The 27,978-nt window shown below is 38.6% G+C and overlaps 2 protein-coding genes across 5 annotated transcripts; one reads left to right on the forward strand and one right to left on the reverse strand.

Annotated features, from left to right (window-relative positions):
* RNF14 (ring finger protein 14) lies at positions 1-18,818 on the forward strand. Of its 2 annotated transcripts, XM_083353584.1 has the most exons (11): positions 1-174; positions 5,278-5,358; positions 5,929-6,091; positions 7,009-7,160; positions 7,656-8,159; positions 9,194-9,422; positions 11,193-11,365; positions 12,859-12,989; positions 14,889-14,934; positions 17,386-17,413; positions 18,311-18,818. In XM_083353584.1, the coding sequence occupies exons 3-9, from the start codon at positions 5,938-5,940 to the stop codon at positions 14,917-14,919; spliced, it is 1,374 nt and encodes a 457-aa protein (XP_083209710.1). In that variant the 5' UTR covers positions 1-174; positions 5,278-5,358; positions 5,929-5,937; the 3' UTR covers positions 14,920-14,934; positions 17,386-17,413; positions 18,311-18,818. The 2 variants fall into 2 exon arrangements, 1 of the variants encoding a protein (XP_083209710.1); XR_014491310.1 differs by lacking the exon at positions 1-174 and having other exon boundaries at positions 4,671-5,358; positions 14,889-15,593; positions 17,387-17,413.
* On the reverse strand, positions 16,193-27,978 carry GNPDA1 (glucosamine-6-phosphate deaminase 1). Of its 3 annotated transcripts, XM_083353585.1 has the most exons (8): positions 27,875-27,965; positions 26,348-26,423; positions 25,745-25,874; positions 24,037-24,138; positions 22,762-22,944; positions 21,339-21,523; positions 19,456-19,630; positions 16,193-16,672 (listed from the first exon to the last, which is right to left on the reverse strand). In XM_083353585.1, exons 3-8 carry the CDS (start codon positions 25,866-25,868, stop codon positions 16,578-16,580), a joined length of 864 nt encoding a protein of 287 aa, XP_083209711.1. In that variant the 5' UTR covers positions 25,869-25,874; positions 26,348-26,423; positions 27,875-27,965; the 3' UTR covers positions 16,193-16,577. The 3 variants fall into 3 exon arrangements, with proteins under 3 accessions (XP_083209711.1, XP_083209712.1, XP_083209713.1); XM_083353586.1 differs by lacking the exon at positions 26,348-26,423 and having other exon boundaries at positions 27,875-27,978; XM_083353587.1 differs by lacking the exons at positions 26,348-26,423; positions 27,875-27,965 and adding an exon at positions 26,633-26,794.

Consider the following 27,978-nt stretch of genomic DNA (forward strand, 5'->3'; position numbering starts at 1 on the left):
GCAAAACGAACCGGAAACCAGCGGACGCACATGACCTCGGTAGACTGAAACGCCGCCCTCGCTTTCCCTGCCTCTCGCTTTCCCCCCCCCCCCCCCCGCAGTCCGAGACGGAACAACTGGTGGCCGGGCTTTGCGAGCGGAGGGGGAGGAGCAGCGCTGCGGAGCGATGTCCTGGTCAGCGGGGAAGGGTCCGAGGGTGGGGCTGGGTTGAATGCGGCTTGGGGCGGCGGTGGGGGGGCTGGTGGGGGCTGGGGTACAGCAAAGAAGCGGACGGAGCGGAACAGGAGCCGGCTGAGCAAAGGGGAAGGCGGCGCTGGAGGCGCGTTGTGGATGGCGGCGGTCTGTTGCCTTAGGTCAGGGGTCGGCAACCTTGGCTCTTTTATGACTCGCGGACTTCAACTCCCAGAATTCCTGAGCCAGCTATGCTGGCTCAGGAATTCTGGGAGTTGAAGTCCGCGAGTCATAAAAGAGCCAAGGTTGCCTACCCCTGCCTTAGGTTCTGTGACGTCACTCGATCGGCAGCGCCTGCGAGAAGCGGAAGGTGCTCTTCCGAGTTGTAGAGCTCTCTGCAATATCAAGGGAAAGAAATGCCTCGGCCTTTCCGGGCAAGGCTCCGCGTTTGCTTGTGGTTTCTTTGGGCGGTTCCAAAGTTTTTTTTCCAGCCGAGGCGCTTCTCGTGGTTTCTTTTATTCCACAGCTTTTTGTTCGTTTGTTTGTTATGGAGAAAATCTTATGCGGTCTCTAAAAGCCGAAAACGATTTGATGGCGCACAGCCAATTATGTTTTGTTACTCTGACGAACCTTAGAATAGGACAGAGCTGGAAGGGACCTTGGAGGTCGTCTAGTCCAGCCCCCCTGCTCAAGCAGGAGAACCTACACCAAGGGTCAGCAACCTGAAACAGTGAAAGAGCCACTCAGAACCGGTTCCCTCACAAAAGGAAAAACTGGGAGCCGCAAAAAAATGTGTGCGCATGCGCATACATGCGCGCATGCGCAGAACAGGGTTTGACTGAAGAGTGGAGCCAAGGCGAGATATGCACCTACCCTGCATATTTGAATTGATTGGTTGAACTTTTCTAGTCCCACTTTTTTTGGGGGGGGACTGCACATGGCAGAGGACTGGGATTGGCAGGAGACGGCTGAAAGAGCCGCATGCGGCTCCGGAGCCGCGGGTTGCAGACCTGTGACCTACACCGTCTCAGACAAGTGACTGTCTAGCTAGCCTCTTCTTAAAAATCTCCAGTGATGATAAGTGATGACCTTAGAGCAGGGGTCAGCAACCTGAAACAGTGAAAGAGCCACTCGGAACCGGTTCCCTCACAAAAGGAAAAACTGGGAGCCGCAAAAAATATGTGTGCATGCGCGTACATGCGTGCATGCGCAGAACAAGGTTTGACTGAAGAGTGGAGCCAAGGCAAGATATGCACCTACCCTGCATATTTGAATTGATTGGTTGAACTTTTTTAGCCCCACTTTTTGGGGGGGACTGCACATGGCAGAGGACTGGGAGCCGCAGGAGATGGCTGAAAGAGCCGCATGCGGCTCCGGAGCCGCGGGTTGCAGACCTGTGCCTTAGAGGATCCCTGTAGTAAGTGGGTTTTTTTGGGGGGGGGTCCGCAGCAGTGAATGGATATTAGTTGTGACCCAGGTCAAAACCAAATGGTCTATTTCTTTCTTTTCTCAGCTATTTTATCTTACAACTTTGGTAACGTAGATCTCAGTTCTACCATCGCACAGAGTTGATGCTTTCAGCTTTTGAAGCCTCTTAAGGGATACTTTGCAGGATTTTTTGATCAGTAGCATATGAAATCTGTAAGCAGTTTAGGGAAATTAGAAAGTTTCTGGGTTGGTTTTTTTTTAACAAAGCAACTTTCCAAAGCCTGCTTATGTATATATGGGAATGAATTAAACCTAACATCTGAAGACAGGTTAATAATTTGTGACATACCATTCCTGGCCTATATTTTTCACCTATTTTCATACATTTCCTTTATAGATAAAAGAATTTCTCAAGTAAACCAGATTTAGGAAGGGAACATCTTGCAAATTTTAATAAATGTTAGTATGAAGCCAAAATTAGTTATCAAAAACGCCATTCATGAAAATTTATAGAATAGCCAGAAAAAGTACTTTCTATAGAAAGTAAGTACTATATTTCTTTGATTCTTAGTGGACAACATGGATTATTATCATTCTGCTTTCAGCAAAAGCTTGTACAGCAGGGGTGTCAAACTCAATTTCATTGAGGGCCCCATCAGCATTGAGGTTGCCCTCGGGGCCGGGTGGGTGTGCCCTACTGGGTGGGCGTGGCTAGAGTGCGTATGGCCTACTGGGTGGGCATGGCCAGCTCTACATCATTCGCATCGAGGGTGCCTATGGGGGCCTGGGCAGGAGTGGGACAGATCTGAGGATCTCTGGCAGGAGGAGGGTCTCTGGGCCAGGGCCAAGGCAGTGGGGGCCGTTCCCTCACTGTTTCCAGGATGGCTTCGTGGGCCGCATGAAACCATGGGCCAGATCTGGCCCCCGGGCCTTGTGTTTGACATGTCTGTTGTACAGTATAGTTTTCTCTGATTGTTCAGAAAATAAAATATCATGTGACTAACTAGAAAGATACCAATTGCACCTCACCCTTGGGAAGACTTTACCCTCAGAGGTGTCAAACTGCCGGCCAATTGGGGTGGCCTATTCTGGAAATGGCTAGTAGATTAGTTAAGGTCCCACCTCCATACCTGCTTACTCACTGGTTCTTTATTTAACTTAGTGTTAATGTTAGTCATTTCTGATTTACGACTTGGTGTTTTAATGCTTCCATTTAATTGCTTCTGATACTGTAAGCTGCCCAGAATCACTTGATGATGAGATGGACAGCATATCAAACAAGCAAACAAACAAATAAACCATTTGTATAAATGTGATTGATGGACTCTTGAAAATAATTTGAGCAGTAAAATTATTTTAGTGGAATAAAATTTCTTTTGCATATTTTTTTTAGGTAAGATTGCTCCACATGTAGCTGAAAGGCATGTCTTTGCCATGTGGAACCAACAGTCATAATTTTGATATTAGGGAAGCAGCAGCAGAGATGACAAGTGGAATCATTAGGGCAATATATGAATAAATCAAATACATACTTGCCATTATTTTTTCAATCTTTACCGTTGCAATTTTTATAATTTTTATACCGGTGCATTGTTTTATGCTAACAGATAACATTATTCCTTGTCTAGACTGTGCTTAAAATAACCATAGCTTCACTGCTCCAAGTGAAATAAGAATGGGAACAGAGAATACAGAAGAAGAGAAGCTATTTTGGTCCAAGAAAAGTGATCTTAAGAGACGTAGTACAATGGTTAAAATGCAGTATTACAGGCTAACTCACTACTCACTCCAGGAGTTCGATCCTAAGTGGCACAGGGTTGACTCAGCCTTCCATCCTTCCGAGGTCGTAAAATGAAGGCCCATATTGTTGGTGTTGTGACTCAGGGCCAGCCTGTGGGTCCGACAGCCGGCTCCGACGTATCGGAGGACTCAGATGAGGGGGAGGAGGGAGACGAACCGGCTGATGATGGTTTGGAGGCTTTGCAGAGTCCTCAGCCGGGGACCTCTTCTCAGCTGCGTGAGCCCGAGAGTGCGGAGGATGATGACCCACAGCTGGCCCTGTTCAAGGACGCCCGACGCAGGAGGCAGTCGAGCAGGAACAAACAAAGAAAGGCTATGGGACTCCTCGGGAGGAGGCACAGGGAGACCACGCCCTGAGCTCTATAAAAGGAGTGTTTGGGGAGGGGCTGGTTGCTGAAAGCAACTTTTCCGCTTGAGAAGACAAGCTCTAGTGTTTTTGTTAACTGCGTAATTAAATCTTGGCAGAAGCCTTTTAGCCTTGGACGCTCTCCAGTCTCTTCTTTCTGATAAGGGGTTTGTTAGAAGAGGGCTGGTTCAGAACAGTTGGGGGCAATAGGCTGACTCTGTAAACTGCTTAGAGAGGGCTGTAAAGCACTGTGAAATGGTATCTAACTGCTATTGCTATTTCCAATGCAAGATACTATGCCATGAACTATGGTTTAGAAATGGCAATGACGGAATCAGAACAACAGGTCAAACAATCCATAGTATGACTTGATTCACACAATATCTTAAATTACCCTGAGTGATTAATGCCATCATTTTCCTCTCATCTTGCACACCTTAGCTATTTTCATTGAATCTTTCAGTCTGTATGAACCTGAAGCTGCCCACTTAAACTTCCCTTCAACTTCCAGCTTTCTGTATCTAGCTATTCCAGTTTTGTACAATGTACTTAAACTTTGAAAAGTTTAATTAGCAAGCTGAGCAAGACAAGGTTAAGATGATGGTGGTGGTGTCTATGTTGACCCATCCCAAGTTATTACATGTGTTGCGGGAAATACCAACCCAGTTGCTAATAGCCAAGTGAAATTTATTGAGAGGACAGAATGTACTTAGTAAAGATAAGAATACCAAAGGCTGATGTGTTCATTTTTTTACATAACACTGTTTTAATTTTTAAAAATAATTTTGCCTTTTCCATCAAAAAGGCTCTAAGAATTGTCATGCAAATTGCTTTGAACTAAGATATGAACATGAAATAAAACAAATTAAAAATAGATGAACTAATTGAAGAATGGAGTGGAGTGGAATGGGAATGGAATGGAATATATTGGCCAAGTGTGATTGGACACACAAGGAATTTGTCTCCAGTGCATAAACTGTCAGGGTACATTCAAGCAACAAAATGATAAAGCATAAATCATAAGATACAATCATAAATCATGGGATACAAACAATCATAAGATATCAATAGGAGTAAGTATTAGGAAAGGTGAGAAGGGTAATGCTAATACAGCCATACTACATGAGTAAATATCCTTAGGGATAAGACAGTGCTGTGGGAATTAGGTGTTTAGTAGAGTGATGGAATGGGGGAAAATTCTCTTTGTATCTACTTGTTTTTGCATGCAATGCCCTGTAGCCAGTCTTAATACAGTTTATATCCAGGTTGCCAGTGATTTGTAGTTATTTTCTTAATCCTCTTTCTGGCTTGTGCAATGGAAGGCAGGCTGGTTCCAGTCCTAACTATCAGTCTATAATCCTTCTGTTGTAGTAGTGGTAGAATTTTTAAAAACCATCTAAACTATTTAAATTAACAATGTATATTCTAATAGTTCTTAAAGATTTGAGAGAATATTACAGATTTGATTTAACTTCTAAAGTAATGCTGTATGGACCAAATATTTTTTGTCTGGGCACTGTGTTTCATGGCAGAGGTGACACTCCAGTGAAGAACTGATCAGAAACAGGAAAAGATCCTGGAGGAATTTCATAAGGAAGAAGAGGGGCTTTCAGGTGAGATCCCTGATGAGATTAGCCTAGTTCAGGGGTAGGCAACCTTGGCATGGCTGGCTCAGGAATTCTGGGAGTTGAAGTCCACGAGTCATAAAAGAGCCAAGGTTGCCTATCCCCGGCCTAGTTCAAACATAACAACAGACAGTTGTTTATCATTATTTTCATATGTCTTGGGTTTAAACTCTTCCCCTCTCCAGGCCGCAAGGAAGAGATTGGAAACTTTTAATTTCTGTTAAATATAGTTTAGCATGGGAACCTTAGTCTTCCTTAAGTGTAATTAATTGAAGCTAAACTGATTTATAAACGGTGATTGAAGTTATTTTGTTTCAAATTCCATGGTTAAGACCAACTGCAATGGATTTGGTTTAAAGACAATGTTTAACTTTTAAAATAAGTAAAAGCGTTTTGAATGTTTTATGGAATCTTTATCTGAGATGAGAAGATATCATAAATCAGAAGGTGGCTGCTGTCCATTTCAGTAATGATGAGCTATCTTTAGTGACTGGAGCAGATTATTCAGTTTACGGGGTCTTCGTAACATATTCTAGAAATATGTTTTATCATTCACAGATAGTTTAAATGTCTTCAGAAGACAAAGAATCTCAGGAGGATGAACTTCTTGCTTTGGCAAGTATTTATGATGAAGATGAATTCAAGAGAGCACAAGATGTACAAGGAGGAGAAACTCGAATCTCCGTGGATGTGCCTCAGAATTTCAGAGTATCTCTGAGTGGTAAGTCCTAACTCCTTTTTAGATTCTGGTTTTCTGGAATGGTGTTGTAGTAGAATACTGCCAAGTATGGAACAGTACATACATACATACATACATACATACATACATACATACATACAGTACATTTATTTATTTATCCATCCATCCATCCTAACCACCTATCTCCCACAGTCAGTCGCACAGTTTATGTTATTCTGTGCAAAATGTAGGAGTTTGTTCATATGATATTTCAGTATATATGTTTCAGAGACCTCTTTGAATATATACATACACACACAAGGCAGGAATTTACATTTTGCACACACTTTGGACAATTTTACATTGTAATCCAATCCAAGAATAAAGAAAGTATTTCTAACCCCAAATCCAAGCCCAAGTTGATTTTGATGGAAGTGAAAGTGATTTTGGAAGTGGGTGAAGAGGGCTAACAGAACGTTCAGGAGTCAGCCAGAGATTTCTTGATATGCCATCTGTGAAACAGAAGATGCGAGATCCTTTTCTCTGCATGACAGTTGTGATGAATCTGTTTCCATGATTGGTAAGAAAGTGATTGACAACTAATCCTAACCCTAACACAGGTGGTTCTGTGTTATACAAAGAGATGGCAACACATGGGCATCCAAAGGTCGCTGAACATCTCCCATGAGACCGAGTCTAGATCACCAGTATTGAAAAAATGGATGAGGATTGCAATCTAACTATATTTGGAGGCCACATTTACTCAACGTACCTGAATTCAAGCAACAGTTTTCAGGAATTTTTCTAATGAAAGGTTTTATGGAAATAATATTGAACCATTCAATTAAATAGCATGACTTGGAAACTGCGTGATCAGGTTAATTTGTAAGTCATCCAGAGTTGCCTTGCAGCAAGATGAGCGGCAAACACGTTTAATAAATAAATAAATTTTGTTTCAGGCAATTTCACAGAGACTCTTCAAAACAGCAAGCTTGAATATGCAGTAAGCTTTCTGCCTCCAGTAGTGCTGAATTTTGAATTCCCAGCAGACTATCCTTCAACTTCCCCACCTCTGTTCACTCTCAATTGCAAGTGGCTGTCTCAGGCTCAGGTTTGGCATAGATCTTTTACACAGCATGTAATTTATATAGTCCACCAGGATGACCAAGCATATATTTTTTAGTGAGTGATTGGCAATCTTGTTGCAGACAAAATAAGACTGCTAAAAGGAAGCATCATAATTAAAATTCACATTAGCTAGGGAAAATAATATGCGGGTTAAAACTTCTCGTGAATTGTTTTTAACTATATTATAAAGTCAATTGTGACTTCAAAACCTTAATATTATTCATATAGCGTGTTCATTTGGAAATAGTACATAAGTAATTTTTGGAGTTATGTCTTATCTCAATGGGTATAGCAGTCCCTAATGTTCAGATAACAGCTTTGTATGGGGCTTAAAATATGGCTACAGTACTATTAAAATAATGTTTCTTTTCATGAAATCTTGCTTTCTTTAAGGATATAGTAATATCGACTTAAGATTCGTGGGGAAAAAAATGTTTTTCTAACTGTCTCTCCCCTCCCCTGCCCTCCCCTCCCCCAGCTGACTGCCCTTTGCAGGAACCTAGATAATTTATGGGAAGAAAACAGAGGTTCTGTAGTCCTGTTTGCCTGGATGCAATTTCTCAAAGAAGAGACACTCGCCTATCTGAATATCACTTCCCCTTTTGAACCAGAGATAACCGAACAAGAAAAACAGCCAAAGGAAGAGGGTGCTTGCTATGACACACAGGATGCTGCATCAGCACATGGAGAATCCTCTAGAACAATTACTGAAGAGGATGTTGAATCTTTGTCAATCCTGATTAAGGAAATTTTAGACTTTGATCAGTCCCAAAAAGAGAAGGAATTCAACTGTAAAATGTTCACATGCAATATCTGTTTTTCGGTAAAACAGGGAAGTGAATGTATGGACTTTAAAGACTGCAGGCATGTGTACTGCAAGATTTGCTTAAAGAACTATTTTGAAATTCAAATCAAAGATGGACAGGTCCATTGCCTGAACTGTCCAGAACCTCAGTGTTCATCTGTTGCCACTCCTGGGCAGGTAAAAGAAAAGAAAAGTTATGGGTCAGACATGGTATGAATCCCGCCCTATCATTGAAGGATAAAAATAGATGGGCATTCTCCAGAAAGGAAAGCTAGTACAGGTAGTCTTCAACGTACGACCGCAACTCAGCCCAAAATTTCTGTTGCTAAGTGAAATGTTTGTTAACTGAATTTTGCCCCATTTTGTCACCTTTCTTGCCACAGTTAAGTGAATCAGTACAGTTGTTAAATTAGTAAAACGGTTGTTAAGTGAATCTGGCTTCCCCATTGGCGTTGCTTGTCAGAAGGTCGCAAAAGGGTATCACATGACCCTGGGACACTGCCACCATCATAAATACGAACCAGTTGCCAAGCGTCTGAATTTTGAGATCATGTAACCATGGGGATGCTGCAATGGTCGTAAATGTGAAAAACAGTTAAGTCACTTTTTCAATGCCATTGTAGCTTTCAGCGGTCACTACATGGACTGTTGTAAGTCGAGGACTTACTTAAAGATATATTTATGTCCAATTATAGTAGTGGCTATCTCTATTGTTAAAATGATTCTGGCAGCTAATACTGTAAGTATTTAAAAGAGATGACCACAGAACTAGGATCCCAAAGAATTAGGCCAGTGCCTAATTAGGTATTTACCTAATTTATAAGAACAGGCAGGTATAAGGTTGTTTGTCCTGCAGTAGACAAAGGTTTTATTATTTTCTGGATTAACTTTTATTTTGTAAATTAACTTTTCAATAACTTTAGAACTTTGGTCTAAGCTTAGTGTTAAATGTATGTTTTTACATTCTATAATGAATTGGCCCCAATTTAATTCAGTAATATTCTGGAGTCCGTTCTAAGTCTTTGAAGTCTTTAGATTGTTATTAGCGAAGCCTTAGAAATATGCATTGTGGAGCACTTCTGCAGTAAGGCAATAGGTCTAAATGTAGTTCCACTGATTAATATCTTTTTACTCTTCTGTCAGATTATTTTCATAAATATAAATCTTGCTATATCAAAATCCTCTAACGTATTTCATCACTTGCCTTGAAGGTGAAAGAACTGGTGGAAGAGAAGCTGTTTGCACTTTATGACCGCCTGCTGCTTCAGTCAAGTTTGGATTTGATGGCAGATGTAGTCTATTGCCCACGTCCAAGCTGCCAAACCCCAGTGATGCAGGATCCTTCTTGCACAATGGGCATCTGTTCACAATGTAATTACGCATTCTGCACTTTGTGTAAAATGACCTATCATGGAGTTTCCCCATGTAAAGTCACTGCAGGTGAGTAACCATAAAGGACCTTCCATTCAGTGCTCTCTGAATATTTACACTTTATATAAACAGAGCTAGTGTAGTGCGCGAGAGTAAGCTTTTAAAATGTTGGACTGGCACTGAGGAAACTCAGGTTCTTCTCAGCCATGGAAACATTCTCACAGAATAACTCTTGAATCCTTTATTTATCAAGTTGTGAAACCTACAGAGGGACACATTGATTCTTACACCAATCTTATCTCTTAAAGGCTATCTGCTTACATAATTCTTGATATTTCTCTTCTCCTTTCATTTCTCTGCTTCTTTAATTGAACAGGGATTGTAGAAGGTTTTACTGAGTAAAGATATTTTTTTAAAAAATATTAAGAATTATAAATGTAAAGTTAATATGAACACAATAGAAACACAAATACAAGAAAAGGTGGGGAAATAGGAGAAGGCTGTTTTCTGCTTATATCTTATCTCTTAGATAAAGAAAACTTTTCAAATGCTACATCCATTAATCTTTGTCAGCAAAAGTCCAGTAAGGGCAGATAAACTACTTTATTCTTTTAATCCTGGTCAAACAAGCCAATCTTACAAACTTTCCTGAGTTTTTAAAATTATTTTGACCATTTAAAAAAAAAACTTACAGGGGTAGTTTGCTGATCATCTGTTTCAAAGCAATAATCCTTCAGAACTTTTACAGATTTCTTTTGTATCGATAAGTAAAATTGATCCTTTTGTTTGTTGCTTCTAATAAAATCCTTCCAAATCTTAACAGTTCTTTTATATATCCGGAAGAAGAAAAATAGTTTCCTTTCCTTTAGGGAATAAGTCATGCATCAGATCTATTTGTATTACATTTAAATCCCCCTTCAGATTAATTTCACAGACATCCATTGCAGCTCATTTTGTTTTAAAACTTTATTAGAATATGGTCCGTCAATTTTATCAAGCGTTTGATCCATTCTTTTCAAAGGTTTGGCTCAGAGGAATTCAAAACTTTGCACTGAGGATTTCTGCTCCATTTTATTTTGTCCTCTGATTCTTGTGTCCAGCCTTCAAGGTATCTTTATAATAAAAAAAATCCATGAGAAATTCTTCCAAATAATTTAAAACTATAATTTCATATTCCTCTGGCCCATTAATTCCTTGTTAACTTTTCAAAAATCCAAATACTAAGCACCCTTTTGCTACATAAAGAATGGTGTAAATTTTATTGTAAAAGTTTTTAAAATATATCTTTTTTGGATTATGCAAAGCAGCCTGATGTAATGAAGTTGATGTAATCCCGACTCCCAGCCATTCCACTCATAAGACAACTAAAATTGGCAATTTCTGCAGTCTACTCATGAAAAATAGTTTTCTCAATCATGAAGTCATGAGAACTCAACCATCTCTCCTTTGTTCTGGAGAAATTATGCTGGGTTGGATCCAGCATCTAGTTGAGATTCGCCTCATAAAAGCCATTTTGCTACCAGCAAAAGCTAGGAAGATATCAGCTTGCCATGGAACTCCCACAAGGAGTGTCTTATTTATTAAAACATATTCTAGTAGGTTTGACTCTTCTAGCAAAAGCATTTTTGCATGAAGTGAATTCTTGATACCTATACTGATATTGTGTTTCTTAAGAAAAATATGAAAAATTATTCTATCCCATTACTCTTGTACTACTGTTATTTGTTGAAATGCATGAGTGTGCGAAACTAATGACGCTTGTTTTGTGAAACAGGTAAAGGTAAACATGTTTGTAAACATGTTTGTATGACTTTATGCCATTTTCTGTTCTTTATGCAGAAAAGCTAGCAGATTTACGCAATGAATATCTTGCAGCAGATGAGAGTACAAAACAATTTTTGGAGAAACGCTATGGCAAAAGAGTTATTCAAAAGGCCTTAGAGGAGATGGCAAGTGAAAAATGGCTAGAATGTAATTCCAAATCATGTCCCTGCTGTGGAACTCCTATTGAGGTGAGATCATAGCAAAGAAGGGCACGAGTAAAAAATGTTCTGGAGACTCAAGAGATGTTTGTTTAGCTTTTCAGGAGCAAGAATTGTGGTTCACCTTTGAATTCCTGTGGACAGTAATTTTTTAGAATAGCAGCTCAGTCTAATCCTGACTATAGGCTGGGATCATCTCCATAGATTAGTTTTTGGTTGTGTTGGGAATGACAGGATTTGAATTGCCCTTTCCTGTGGTAAAAACCTATAGGTGGTAAGAAGGCTGTTTCTTAACAGCTAGAAATACCTGTCTTAAACTGAAACAAAAACACTACAAATATATTGTTCCAGATAGGTCATTATGTAACCAGCAATAGAACTAGTTGAGAATTGCTGGAAAAATGTTAAACAAGACCAAGAAGAACTGAAATATATCTACACTTTTCATAGTCACTATTTACAAAGCATTTTTCAGTAACACAACGTAATCTTGAAAGGAATTAAAATTCACTTTTTCAATTCACTGTTCTCAGTTCATTCCACAGGTTATACATTACAGTTTTGAACTTAAGGTTTTCATTTAGTAAAATTGCTCTTTCCTTAGTTTAAGAATGGCCACTTTAAAAGTTTGAAAAAGTTTCCGGAGAATGTTCTTATATTGGTTTTCAAATACTGCTCTTTGTGATATAAAAATTTAATAAATAATAATAATAATTTAGTAAATAATAATAATAAAATTAAGTCTTGACACCTGTCTTTTATACACACGCAGATACCCACAAACACATACACCCATAAGCTCCCATATCAGTTTACGTAACTTCTGCTGATATACTTCCTAGCAGCTAAGAATAGAGGACTGTTGGCAATGGATTTTTCTTTGTTGTTTCTGAAGCTCCACTTTTGTAATACTATGGAACACTGGTAGTCCTCAACTTACAACAGTTCATTTAGCGACCATTTGAAGTTACAATGGCACTGAAAAAAGCGAGATGATGGTTATTCCACACTTATGAGTGTTGCAACATCCTCATGGTCATATGATCAAGATTCATACGCTTTGGCAACTCATATTTATGACAATTGCAGTGTACTGAGGTCATGTGATCACCTTTTGTAAAATAAAACACTAAACCGTGTTACTAATTTAATAATTACAGTGATTCATTTAACAATCATGGCAAGAAAGATCATAAGATGGGATAACACTCACTTCACAGCTGTCTCACCTAGCAACAGATTTTGGGCTCAATTGTGGTCATAAGTCAAGGACTTACCTGTATGTAAAAAATCCCATCTAGTGCTTCAGCTATTTAGAAAAGGCAGGCAGAGTTCTTTTTCTTACGGCAGTCAGACAGCATTTGCTACTGCAGTTTCATAAATTAATGCAATGTTAGCAATACTGAGTTGTAGATAGCACAAGGGAATAGCCTCTACATCTTTTATTTCCCATTTAGCAAGGTACAGTGCATTTATAATGCAGATTTCAGGTCAAATTGTCTTTTTCCCTTCCCTTTTTTCAGAAGTTAAATGGCTGTAACAGGATGAGGTGTACTGCTTGCATGCAATATTTCTGTTGGATTTGTATGGGTGCTTTGTCAAGGATAAATCCATACAACCACTTTAATGATCCAGGCTCACCATGCTTTAACCTGTAAGTAACCTTTTTCTCTACTGAAAGAAAAATGGAGCTTCACTGTAGGTCTGGGTTTACAGAGTTTAGTAGGGTTTGCATTCTAGAAGACTCTGGGATTTCTTATAACAAAGTAAGCAAAACAATAGGTCAACATTTTTCAAGTTTGGTAGTTTGAAGATGTGTGGACTTCAACATCCTGGCTGGGGAATTCTAGGATTTGAATTAATTTAGCTACTTAAAAGCAGCTAAATTTGAAAAACACTGCAACAGTTTAATAAAATGAATGCTATTTAGTCTGGAGCTTATTCCACATGCTGGTTAAAGAGTTTGCTGAACAATTGTGCATAACACAAACACCTTTGACATACGTGTACCTTTTTTGTCTGCAAGAGGCAATGATATTGCAAAAACTAAAAATTGTTCAAACTATTTTGACTGCTTTGAAATTTGACGTGGGACTTTTCATTGGAAAATAGTGTATTCAGTAAGACTGGATTCATACATTGAGCTAATCCATAATGTGACTTGTGTGGTTTTAATCAGTAATAACTGATTAAACCATGGCTTAGCATGATCCAGAATACAATATACTTTCATTAGCATCGCAACAGATTCCCTACCAAAATTTAATATTTAATCAAATCTTAAATAATACCACTGTAGTATTTAGGTTTATGCCAAAAGCTAACGCTGAAGCCAAATTCCATAGCTTTAGTAAGCTGGCTAAATCAAAATGTCACAAAATAAGGGGATTCTTGGTGTTTTCTGAGCTTGGTTGTTTTCTTGCAGACATTTCATTATCAAATCAGGTAACATCATCAGTGATTAGTAGGGAATGGGTTTTTTTCTCATTTTATATTCTAGTGCAGACATGTCAAACACAAGGCCCGGGGCCCGGATCCGGCCCACGAAGTGGTTTCATGTGGCCCGCGAAGCCATTCTGGAAACAGTAAGAGAATGGTCCCCGCTGCGTTGGCCCAGAGACCCTCCTTCTGCCAGAGACCCTCAGATCTGTCCCACTCCTGCCCAGGCCCCCATAGGCCCCCTTGATGCGAACGATGTAGAGCTGGCCACGCCCACCCAGTAGGCCATATGCACTCTAGCCACGCCCACCCAGTAGGCCACGCCCACCCAGCCCCCTGAGGGCAACCGCAATGCTGATGCGGCCTTCAGTGAAATTGAGTTTAACACCCCTGTTCTAGTGGCTTCCCCTGTCGATGTTCGTGGGAGTGGTCTTGGGCTTTTTTGGGTTGGGCTGCTTACCATTCTGAGAGCACTGATGATGTTATCTAGTTTTGAGTAACAAAATGTCTGCAAGAAAACAAGCAAGGTTGAAGAGGACCAAAGATTCACAGTTCAACCCTGAGCTACAATATTCTCCCTCTATCGGGGGTCACAAAACAGTTTGGAAAATGATGCATTCCTCACAGGAGTAGCTATAGGAGCCATCAACATCACAATGGTATCACCAGGCACTTAGAAACCTGTAACTTTTTAATATGTGATGCATGTATCTTTCACACACACATACACACACAGCAGCAGCAGCAGCTGGGTATTAAATTATACCCTCCATTTCAATGTTGTTGACAGTTCCTGTGAACACAGATCTTTTAACATTATTTTTTTGATATGTCATCACTTGAGTACTAGTAAGATGGTTATTCTCTTTACTGAAAGTGGAGAGTAGTCTCTTTTTTAACAGCATGTTCATTATTTTCTGATCTTACAAATAAAAGAACAATGCAAATCTGCATAGTTGTGTAGAAATCCAGTTTTGAAAAAGAACTTTCTTAGTTTTGCTACGTGATTCTGTTACTCTTTTGGACAGGAGCTTTTCACAGAAATATGTGCATGAGTTGTTACCATGTTGGTAAAATATTTTCTTGGTTTTAACTCCATTTCCCTGTCTTTCAGGCTATTTCAAATGATGGAAATTGATGAATAATTTTGGAATGAAGAGGATGATTATCTTTAGCCAGAATCAAAAGCTAAAGAAATGAAGATGTGCCATGCATGTTCGAGTTACTTTGATTATTGATAGATGAGACACAGAAATCAGCTCAGATTTATCTGGAAAACTGCTTTTGCTCGCTAACAATATTTTCATGGTTATTATTTTTTAATTTTGAAAAGCACTGAATATTTAAAGATGCACATTAAAATTTCAGGTTTTTTTAGTTAGCACCATTATCACTAAAACTGTTCCAAGTGGAAAGCAGTGGAATGTAAGCAATTGTTTGCTGTCCTTGTCCAAGGAGCAAAGTGTATGGTAGAAACTTGTCATTTCTCCAGGCCCTGAAATTCTGAACACTTTATCATGTTAGCATGGATAAGATGCTGCCTAAGTTTCTTGGATACTGATTATCATGATATGGATAGAGAAGAGTTTAAAAGGCAAGGTTCAATGAAAAAGAAGATAGTAGGTGCAAATAACATGTCTGTACTTTGAGGCATCTACAGTACCCTATCACATTTGTGGACAAATTACTGGTGTTCTGGCCTTATTAGTTTATCTGAGAAACAGATATTTGCAAATGGCTGCCTTTAGCTATAACCGTCATTTTGTATCTATCCTTCAGTTTCCACAAAAATACAGTACTGCTGGAGGTCAGTTGGCAGGTCAGTTCTTGGAAAAATCTATTGTTTGATCATCTCTCCTGTTTGCGACATTCAAATTTGCAAAAAAAAAAAAAAAAAAAAAGCCCAGAGGAGATCAGGAAGAAATAATTTTAGGCCAGGGTGACGAGATTGTCTGCTCTTCTTATCTGCAGTGTGTTAAGCATGAACTCTATGGTTTTATATATATAGAAGTTGGAAATACAATATTCCTACCAACTTTTTGGTTTTTATAGATAAATGTACTTCAACTTCCATTACAAATTGGAAAGCCTTCTACTGGCCACTTAAGAGTACAGAGAAGGAAGAGAGCAGTATGTCTTTCTGCACTTAGAAGCTTCCTACTGTAATATCTTCTGGATTGAATTATAATTCACAGAATTTCTAGCAAAAGTACATCAGATTGGGAAAAGGTGACTTGGGTAATAATGGAGAACAAGAACCAAGAGGGGATGGTTTCCCCACAATATATAATTGTACCACTTTAGAGAAGTCTGATATTTCCACATTAAGCATTGAGGTGAAAGAGTGCTTTTTTTTTAATTCCTGAAAAGGCAACATTTTTATGAAATCCAATTCTTACAAAATAAATACACCCCAAATTGTTTATAATCACTTGTGTGTTTAATATGCAAAAATTAATGAAAAGTCCATAGCCTGCAGATTTCCCCCCCTCCACATAATCTAATGTTAAAATCTCCATCCTGGAAATTCTTACATCCATATTTTTAGAAAACGAGGTTGCTGTTACCTCATTTGGTCTAAGTTCTTAAAACAGTGGGGAACCAATGTGCAATTAGCCCTGAATTACTGTACTTGAAATTGCTTGATGCAGTTGCATCCACTCTTACTCCTGCACCTGGTGAAAAAAAAAGATGCCTTTCACTAACTGAGTCCAATACTGTACTTTGTATATGGAAAGTTTGCTCTTCACCAACTTCTTGTAATGATACCAGAAAGATGGATTTAGCCAGTTGCTCAGAGAGGCTAGTCACTGTAAGCTTTTTCAGACTGACTTTCTGCTCCAACTTCTTTCATGCTGTATAGAGGCTCCACAAGTTTGTTGTGAACAAGCATCAACCCTGGTTACATGAAACAAAAACAGTTCAGTGCTTGTATAAATGTCATGTTTTATCAAGTAATAACTTACCCTTGTACCAAGTATACTTGAATCTGTGGGATAGTGGGCTGGATACTTCAAACTTTCGTCCCAAAACCCTGCCTATTGTACTTTGGTATCAGCAGCAACTTGATAGTTCCTACTACATCACCCATATTCCAAGAAGATGTCTAACCTGGTATGCTATCATTTTTGTATGTGCAAGGGTGTGCACTGGGAGGAGGAACTCCCACAGGTGGCTTTATTTCTGGCATATAAAAATGAAATAATAAAATTATGGCTACAGCACCACTTAACAGAAAATAGAGACATGATTAGGGATACCAGACATAGGACAATCTATTGAGATCCAGAAAAACAAAACTTTGTTAAACAAAACCCCTAATATAAAATCACTTTAAAGGTTAGAATATTAACCTTATCAAACCAATTCAGAAGACCACAAACCAGCACTTTTATCTATTACAGAGTCCACAGGGTTCAAGATTTACCAAGCATCAAAAATTCCTCATGTAAAAAATGTCAAAAAGAGTTTAGAAAAAATGTGTTTGTTGATATATGCATACAAAATGAAGTACATACAGTCACGGAGCCTGTACAAAGATACAAGAAATACTGGACTGAAGCACAGAGCCCCCCCCCCCAAAAATTAACCTGCTTGTATCTATTTTTTAAGATATAGCCTGAATTTCAGAGGAAATGGGTATGTATCTATAAATATGCATTCTTTTTTTTAAAACTTGCTTTATTGCTTAGTTTCACCCTCTTTCATTTTTTGCAGTAAATTATTAAAAGCAAAACGTGATTTCTTAAAAACTGGCACCCTGGGGAGATAATGCAGCCAAGTCAGGCACATCAATTTCTCCATTTCCCCAGTGTTCTGACTTTTTTTTTAATAGCTTTTTTTCATTCTGGAAAGGGAGAGGCATCTGCCTTTGTTTTATCTGCCTTCCCCGACGCTGATTCCGTTTGACAAAAACGGATGACTGTTTCTTTCTGATGCAGACTAGCATCACTACAACGTCCTCTGTTTTTAATTCTTCTCCTTCCAGTGTTTTTGGATGTTGTGTCTAGAAAAGGAAAATGCAATCTTTATATTCTAAGACGGGTAGGCAACCTCGGCTCTTTTATGACTCATGGACTTCAACTCCCAGAATTCCTGAGCCAGCCAAGCTGGCTCAGGAATTCTGGGAGTTGAAGTCCATGAGTCATAAAAGAGCCGAGGTTGCCTACCCCTGTTGTAAGATAAAGCACCAGTGTGAAGGAACGGATTAGACATGCGACTAGGGCTGGATAGGCTTAAGTTCAACAAGTCCCTCAGTCATGGAAACACTCTGGATTACTTTAGTTCTCCTGGTATCTCCCAGCCCAGACTACCTTGTAAGGGTTACTATTTGAGGAATAACCAAGGAAAACATTGTGACAGCTACTTTGAACTCTTGCAGGGGAAAAAAGGCAAGATACAAATCTAACATACGGTAATCAAAATGTTGAGGATCATTTAGCTAGGAGAATATGTCGTGCCCCACCCATACCATTCTCTAGCACTCCAAAGTATATAATAATATGAATAGATATCTATATTTCCCATCGCTAACAGAATGAAGCGGAATCAAAAGACACAGTATTTTGAACTTCAGTTCCAAGGCTGACAACGATTGAGGAGACTATTTTATAAACAACCCCCTGCAAGCTCCTTCATTAACAGTAAAGATGACTATTAATGTGCCGGCTAAGAAAAGCAGCACCTGAGCATAATAATGAGAAGCCAGCAATAGTTTTAGAAATCTGGTAACATCATACCTGTTTACATCTTCCTGCAGATATTTAGTTGTTCATTGTCGGATACAAGAAAATGATTGTGGTGGCTCAGTAGAACTCACCTATTTGAACAAGCCGGCCTGGTCTGATGGGTTTGGGGTATTTTAATTGTAATTTTAATTAACGTTTTATTGCAATTGGGCTATTCTATTTAATTCTCATTTTAACTTTTCTATATTGCATTTTTATTGCATTTTATTGCCCTGTACACCGCCCTGAGTCCTTCGGGAGAAGGGCGGTATAGAAATTAAATTAATAAATAAAAATAATAAATAAATAAACTTTCACCAACATCTCTACTGGAATTGTTATACACAATACTAGAGAGTTGGCACAAATAGCCCCTTGTTTCTTTTTTATGCATTTTACACATTGCTGTTTTTCCTTATCTTTTCATCTATTTAAAGCTTCCCTTCCACCAAATTCTGGCTCAAGAATAATTAAAAGAGAAGATATGCTTGGTGGGTGTGGGTGGATAAAAGATACAAGCATTTCACTTAAAATGGCAAAAATGAACAGGTTGAGAAAATAAAGAATCCGATTTCCAAAAAAGGGGAAGATGGAAGGGCAATGCTGAAAATGTTAATCTAAATAAGCCAAAAGCAACTACAGACTTATGAGGAACTATTCAATAAGGAAATGACCTCTGATGCTAAGAAATAATGGAGAAACCAATAAGACAAGTTTGCTTTACAAGTTAAAATCTTCCAAGGTACTCCTGGCAGTTAAAGCATAACAGTCCCAAATCGTATTTGCACTCCTAATACAACATTTTAACTGTGGCCAAAAGAGGTACCAGGTTCATGAAGGATTTTTGCAACATGATTTGTAGATGTGAATTGCCAAACACCACTGCTGCACTAATGCAGCTATGTATTCTAAATAATTATAAACTTATTTCTTAGATTCGTACAACACTCGTACCTTGAAAATACTTCACAGTTTTTACTTTAAGCTCCAGAGTAGCATCATCATCACATATAAATATGGTTCGTGGATGTTGCTGAAATGCAGAAACAGTCCACATGTGGTTCACCCCTTCTTCAATTGCTTTGTATAATGCAAATGCTTTATGGGCTCCGGTGATCAGAATCATAACCTGAATGACAAGACATACAGGAAACACAATTAGGCTTTTGATGGCAAGCAACATAAATACTAAATGGTCCTTGGTATTCTCAACTATTTCAGGTTGGGGAAAAAGGAGAACTAGATGGTCTAGGACACTAATATTTACAAAAAGAAGTAAGTTATCCAATGATGTTTTATCAACATCAGAACTTTTTCAAGAGAATTCAACGGAGAAGATGTTGTAACCATTAGAGCTATGTAGAATTCTACTTTACAGAAAATCTGGGAAAAAATATTAAGATTAAAAGCAAAAGGAACGCTCCATGATCTATCTATAACATGCTTGTAAAAGGGAGGTTACTTTTAGTTATTTCAGTTTATAATCTGTAGTTCTACTAGGAGCTAATTTATGAATTGTACAGAGTCTGTGTCCTTTAAGTAGAAGATATTTCTCCAAGATTCTTGTGTTACTATGCAAGAACAGATGGACTAATAAAACATTGGTGAATTAGAAGCTGGCAAATTTATTTGCCTAACAGACTTACCAAACTAGTTATAGCTAATCAGTTCAGTAAAAATGGAAATCAGGAAAAAAAACCAGGATGAGTATCAATTCTCTTGCCCTTATCTACCAACAATGACAATACGCTGAGATATAAGTAATCATTTCAGAAGCCTTTAAGAGGTCTGCAAAATCCCTGCTTTATTTCCAAGGTCCTAAAAATTGTGCCAGTGTATTAACTGACTACCTACAATATCTACATAATACTATAATGAATCTAATATTTTATATACTTAGCTTTTTATTTGGGATGTTGTAAAACAGCAAAATTCCATTCAGAGGCTTTGTGTTCTAACCAAGTACTACATGATTGGTAAGTTTGTTATCTTCCATAGATTTAACTTCCTTTATTATACAACAGAAAACAAAACTTGCAATTAAACAAAAAAAAAGTTTTGGAATATCAGAAAAGTTCATTTATAGTCATCACCAGGCATATGGTCAGTTTAAATCCTACACTACAAATAGCAGAGAAATGGGCCAAAGGAAATTCCCTCTCTAAATTGTGGACCATGCTCAGTGTTCACATACATTGTTAACATGCACCAGTTAGAACCTTAACACATTACAGGACCTATACCTAAATAGGAAAGGATTTGTTTTGAAAGAAATATACCCCCATATTAAGTACCAACACACATTCCAACAAACTGCAACAGATTTAAAGAGCAGTGAGGATTATCAGGAGATTAGAAAGTCCTATGTAGAAAGTTAAAAATAAATGGAAATGCAGACCTTGAAAAGATGGCCAGTGGGGACATATAATAGCATTTTTCAAATACGTGAGAGGATATAGCACAGAAGATAAAGATTCTCCCATTTTCCAGGAATTGAAAAAGAGAAGAATTAAGGATTCCGGTTTTAGGAAGGTAGGTTGTGGTTGAAAATGTAAGGAAAACTTCCCAATAGTAGGAGCGGTTTGATATTGTAGATGATGATTGAAATGAGCTCCACTTTGCTGGATCTACTCAAGTGGGGCTGCACAGTGAATTATAGGGAACACTTTATTTTAGATTCCTGTTCTGAGAAGGCATTGGACTTGATGGCTAACAGTCTTTTCCAAGTTCAGTATTCTATAACACAGAATAAGCCAGAATTCTTCTTTTCAGACAAACGGGCTCGTTCCCTATCTCACTTCTGCCTCTTTTCTATAAGTAACTATTAGGCTTCTAACCTCTCTGGCATCCATGACTGTACCCACTCCAACTGTGAGAGCCATTGTGGGCACTTTGGAAAGGTCACCCTCAAAGAATCTAGCATTAGCCAATATTGTGTCCATAGCTAATGTCTTCACTCTAGTTCTGGACACCAGGCTTGACCCTGGTTCGTTGAAGGCAATATGACCATCTGGACCAATACCTGTAGGGAAAATCATTGACATTATTATAATTGATTGATCAGTGGTAAACAGTAAATATGACTTAGGATTAAGTACCTCAGGATAGTAAGTGCATTGTTTAAACAGATGGCTGTGAATGTTTTTTTAGCCCATAGCATTTGCCGGGGGTAGGCAACCTTGGCTCTTTTATGACTCGTGGACTTCAAGTCCCAGATTTCCTGAGCCAGCCATGCTGGCTCAGGAATTCTGGGAGTTGAGGTCCACGAGTCATAAAAGAGCCAAGGTTGGCTGCCCCGACATAGACAATAATTGTCAAAATGTTTTCATACTGCCAAACATCTAGCATGAGAACATTGTCTTACAGAAATTAGCAAAAATTCTGGAAAGAGGACTAGAACTACTAGTAGAAATAAAGATGCAGATCAATGTAGCTCTGGCTGCTGTAGCAATTTTCAACTAAGCTTATAATTTATCAATAAATGTTTTTTTTCCAGACAAATGAATTTCCAAATTCAGGGTTAAGCTCACAATCACAGAACCTTTCCAGATATTCAACACCAAAGAGACTCACAAAAGGACTTTTATATCCACATGCAATATACCAAATTTCTGCCTCATTAAAGTTTAGTCTCATGGCCAATACAAAACTTCCATCTTCCCTGATGCCACATAACATCTCATTTAATTAATTTTACATATTGCCCTTTATTCTGGAGCTCGAGGCAGTGTTGTCTTATTTTTCCTCACAATCCTGGGAAGCAGGTTGGGGTGAGAGTCAAATAGTGAACCTCCATGAATTTTCAGATTGATCTCCCTGATGCCAGTATAGTACTTCAATCACTACAACAATTTCCGTAACAAATCCTCCCACAAATGGTATCAGTATTATGGCCTTATCTGGTTGTACCTGCATCATCCTTTGAACAAGATCCAGTTTATTTCCGACTCATCTTGTTTATACATTTGTTCAATTTTTTCTCTCTAAAAAACCTATTCTTGCTATGTTATCCTTGTTTTCTTTTTTGAGTTTAATTCTGAGAAACGTTAAAGAGATAAACTTAGCTTGAAATATGATCACAAGCCTGTTCACAAAGACTTGTTTTATAGCACTTGATGTATATCATGTGATATTTTAATCTAAGTTGCAGCATCAAAAATATCTCCCTTGAAAATTGGGTGTTTTTGAAGTAGTCTAAAACCTTTTATAAATCCCCCCGCCATAAACTCACTCCTGCTTCCAATGCTTTTAAATACTCACCCCCAACAAAGAGTTCTATTCCTCCAGCTGCTTTTATTTTGTCTTCAAATGCATCACACTCTGTCTGTAAGTCGGCTGCATTCCCGTCCAGAATATGAGTGTTATCAGGAGAGATGTCAATGTGCTTGAAGAAGTTATTCCACATGAAGGAGTGGTAACTCTCTGGATGTTCCCTTGGAAGACCTAACAGAATAACATGTTAGCATGTGATTGCTTTTAGTTCATTTATTTATATCTCATCTTTCCATCCGTAATATTGAAAAGGACAGCCTACAACAGCTATAACACCATAGGAAAACTACCTGTTCTATATGCAGAAGGTTTTAGGTTTAGCAACTCCAGTTAAAAGTGATTTGATCAAGCGGGGAAAGATACCTTGCTGAGCTCTTATAGAGCGGCTGCTAGCTATGCACTCAGAACTTGATGCACAAATGTCATGCCTTAGGATAGACTAACAAACTTATTTCTGCACTGTAGTTTGGCGACTCAAAACCTAGGCTGTGAAAATTCTTATACGTATACTTAAAAATATAAAAATAATAATGATGCAATCTATTTCCCACCACGATTAAGGTGGCAATACAAAGCAATCCTTCCTACAAGCTTCCTACTCTAAACCTGGCTTGAACAACTATAGTTGCATCCTATAAAAAGCAATTGCTTCTCAGAAATTGCCGCAGAACCAATTTGGGCAGGAGAAAAAGAGCAAGTCTTTTTCTCAACCTGTCCCTCAACCATTTTTACCGGAATCAGAGAGAAGAAACATCCCAGCCTTCTTCTTACATGAGTCTGGAAATGGTAGAATCAAAAAGAGTCAGCTCAGCATCTTTCTTATCCTCCAGATATTTTGAAGGTTCTTAGGTGGCCTAGTCTGAGTTAACCATTCATGTGCTTTGTTTCTTCCTACTACAATTGGATACTCATTTGCCTGCCTGTTGTTTTTCCACAGACGATACCTTAAAGAGAAATATTCAGAAGCTTATATTTTCAATAATTATATTTTATAATTACTTTCTATAATCACACAACAGTTCTTTAAAGTAGATTAGTACTATCATCTGTATACTTGCTAGGAAAATGGTTTTCTTCTGCTCAGATGGGTTACTGCTAAAAGATGATATGAGCTTATGGTTCACAGCTCAGGTTTTGACTTGGCAAACTACAATGTAGAAATAAGTTTGTCTTTACCTGTATACAATAAAGAAAATTTATTGACAAGAAATACTGTACAAAAGATGACACCTCCGTACAACTCTGAATGTGAAGATGACTCACCTACATATTCATCCATATTGAAAGTTTTCACGTATTTGAAAGAGAGATCTCCATTCTTATAATATTCAATCAGTTTTTTGTAACATCCTAATGGGGTACTTCCTAGAGACAAGAAAGCAATACACAACCCATGAAAATGAATACTGTGCTACACAAAAAAAAAACATTTAACCGAGAACTGCAATGTTTTATGTGACTACTGAAGCAATGGCTTAAACATGTTCTTCAGCTCAGGGACAGCTTCATCAAGGTCTTCAAAACGGCAATGGCATCCACTGCCAGTGCACCTTTCTTTGTTGCTAATGGTGAAGCATTCTTCAAAGGATTGCTGATGAATGCATGTATTCATCATGTAATTCATGGAATGGATATAATTCTTTTTATATCGCCTATGGAATGATGTAGTAGATAGGAATTTGGGATCAGTGTTACTACTGAATGAATTCTTTACTATGCAAATGATAAATGGCCAAATGTAGTAGGATACCCAAACATAGGTAGGATTCAATATTTCAACACAAGAGAATAATTAAACTAACAGGTAGTGGTAAAGGACACAGTGATCCAGAAAAAAGAGGGCCAGAGAAAAAACAATCTCATTCTGTTTCTTAATTACAATAAACTTTATTAATCTGACAGTGCACATCAGCACAGGGCCCTTTGTTTCAATCAACAGCAACCAAGGAAATGAAACAACAGTTAACGCCCAATATTAAATTATTAGATTTTATGGGAGGTATTCGGTGCAATAGTTAAAACATCAGGCTAGCAACTGGGAGACTATAAGTTCTAGTTCTGCCCTCAGCACGAAGGCAGCTGGGTAACTTTGGGCCAGTCACTTTCTCTAAGCCCTAGGAAGGAGTCAATGACAAACCATTTCTGAAAAATCTTGCCAACAAAACTACAGGACTTGGCCAGACAATCTCTGAAAATCAAACATGATTGCACATTAAAAAAAATGAAAGGAAAAGGAAAACTTCAACATGTCTCATAGTATGGTGTCCTTGTTGGAAAAGATAGGCACATGCATTTTGAAAAATACATGTCATTCCAAATTCATTTCCAATAAACAGCACAGAGTATGGCTTGAGGTAAATTATTATATATTATGGAGGAGAAAGCGAACATGTCCCAGGAGTGATTAACAGTGGACCTTTGTTGGGAATAGGGGGTTAAAAATTAAATTAAAAAGACATCTAATTCCATGTACCATTATAGCAATGCAAGCATTGTTATTATGATGAAAATAGTATGGAGGGTAGATATTTTATTTTTTACTATTTAGTGATCTATCAAGTTTAGGTGTCAAAAATATGTAGTCTGCTCAGCCCATTAGCAAAGTATCTTGTAACTGGCCAGATTTGTTACAGGCATCTAATGGTGAGAATGTTCATGACAGATATGTGTATTCCAGGAGTAAAGTATATGTAAGTCTACTGAATTTGAATCCCAATTAAATGTCCATGAGTTGAAACAAAATTGCGAGCTCTTGATAGATTATTTCCATGTAAAGTTTTTTCTTCTAAATTTAAGAAAACAAAACTGCTTTCAAAAGAATTAGTCATCTAATAATCATTTGTGACAAACATCCTGTGTAAAGAATGACGGCTTGATCATAATACCATTGAGACAGTCTTTTATCTGAATTAGACCAGAGTAAATTATGACTCCATAGCTTACCTCCTATGAACTTGGGTTTGTAACTTACCAGTGGGAAGTCCAAGAGTGAAATATTTATTTGGTCCTGGATTAAACTGGATTATTCTGTTCCTAATGTATTTTGCAGCCCATTCACTGGCCTCATTGTAATTTTCTAGAATTATAAGCTTCATCGTAACCTGCAATTTTGGAAGAATACTTGGATTATACATTTCACTTGTAGGCTGATTAACACATGAAGACAGGATTGGCTACTTATGCCGATATAAACATTACAGGTAATCCTCGACTTACGACCACAATTGAGCCCAAAATTTCTGTTGCTAAGTGAAACATTTGTTAAGTGAGTTTTGCTCTATTTTACGACTTTTTGTGCCACAACTGAATCACTACAGCTATTAGGTAGTAACATGTTAAGTGAATCTGGCTTTCCCATTGATTTTGTTAGAAGGTTGCAAAAGGTGATCACATGATCCCAGAACACTACAACCATCAGAAATATGAGTCAGTTGCCAAGTGTCTGAATTTTGATCGTATGATCATAGGGATGCTGCAAAGGTTGTATGTGTGAAAAACGATGCTAAGTCACTTTTTCCGGTGCCATTGTAACTTGGAGGAATCACTAAACAAATTGTTGTAAGTTGAGGACTACCTGTACTGTCTTCAGATATTTTTTCTATCTAGGAGCTTGCTTCTCTCCCAAATACTTGACAGATGTGTTCATTGTTCTGAAAAAGTTAAAGAGCAGGACAATGTTATTTGTGATGGGTCTTTGGTGATTCCTGAGCTTAGTTATTTTATTGCAGATGTTTCATTACCCAAACTAGTAACATCATCAGTGCTATTAAAGAGTGTGGTTTGCTCTCATTTTATATTTTAATGGCTTGCCCTGTCAGTATAAGTGGGAGTGGTCTTGGTGGTTCTTTGGGTTGCTTACTTTTAGCTTGTTTGGCAGCTCTGTGCTTTGCCTATGGCTTGCTTCTTAATTGTTGGTCTAATATTAATCTTGGTGTTAATCTCTGCTCATCTGGGTGTTGATTGCTGATGAAGAAGTGCTCTGATCTTTTTCGTATCATTTGCAATTTAAATATTCTGCAACTTGTCCCCTCTTCCCTGTAATTAAGATTCACACTTCATACACCGCATGAAATGGACAGCGCTCCTTGAAAACTGAAGCCATAAAAATCCATCCGTTTTTAACAATATCATCCACGCCTCTGTGACTTTTGCTGCAAATACAGACTTTACCGCTACCATCAGCACTGGTTACATAGCACATTTCTATTCATAAATGAATGGATTAGAAAAGCCACAAAGTCTTTTATGCAATGAGTCTGATTAAGCTGACTGTAAAAGTTGCCGACATTGTAAGAAGAAAGGTGCGTTATGGTATCCAAAAATCAGAAAGGGCCTGGTAGCACTTTAGACTGAAACTGTTTATATTCATACGTTTATGTGATCAGATGCATGGACAGGTAAACTGAGGTAGGATTTTAAACTGAGCTATGGTGAAAGAGAGAAGACAGGGTGGTTATGTAGGTCACACGTAAAACAGATTACCAGCATTTTATCAATTGACCGGTGTCATGTGTTAAAACACCCATTGGGATCGTTGAGATCTTCCCAGTTGGCCTGAACATCAGAGGGAGAGAGGTCTGGGTAGCCCTGAACCAAGTTGTGGGTCAGGAAAGCTTATACCAGGGGTCTTCAAACTTGGCCCTTTTATGACTTGTGGACTTCAACTCCCAGAATTCCTCAGCCAGCAAAGCTGGCTGAGGAATTCTGGGAGTTGAAGTCCACAAGTCATAAAAGGGCCAAGTTTGAAGATCCCTGGCTTATACCTTTGAGTAAACTAGGTTAGTCTAAATACTGTTGTGCAGAGGTTGTTTACAGGAAACCAGGCCGAAAGGGATCAGTGGGGGGAAAAAAAGGCACTAAGAGATGAAAGCTGGAAGCGGAGCAAAAGAGGAAGGAAGTTTCTCAAGCGCGCTCTGGAAAGGAACCGGGGGGGGGCAAGAGCCCCGAGGCGCAGCCAGCCCGCCCCCCCCCCCCGGGTTTCAAGCAGGCTCAAGTCTTCTTGCGCCTTCGCAGAAACGTCGTTTCTCCGGCCCGCGAATACGAAGCGCGTGGAAAGCAACTCCGGGGACCCCAAGAACGACCAGCCTGCCTCGCGACTCACCTCTCCTCGGCGGCCACTCGCTCCCACTTGGCCCGCCTTTTCATGACCTCATTCGGTCACATGAAAAAAAAAGAAAAAGAAACGCTAAGCGAGCAGCGCTCCTC

This window comes from Vipera ursinii (assembly GCF_947247035.1).
Source record: "Vipera ursinii genome assembly, chromosome: 2".
Lineage (NCBI taxonomy): Eukaryota > Metazoa > Chordata > Lepidosauria > Squamata > Viperidae > Vipera > Vipera ursinii.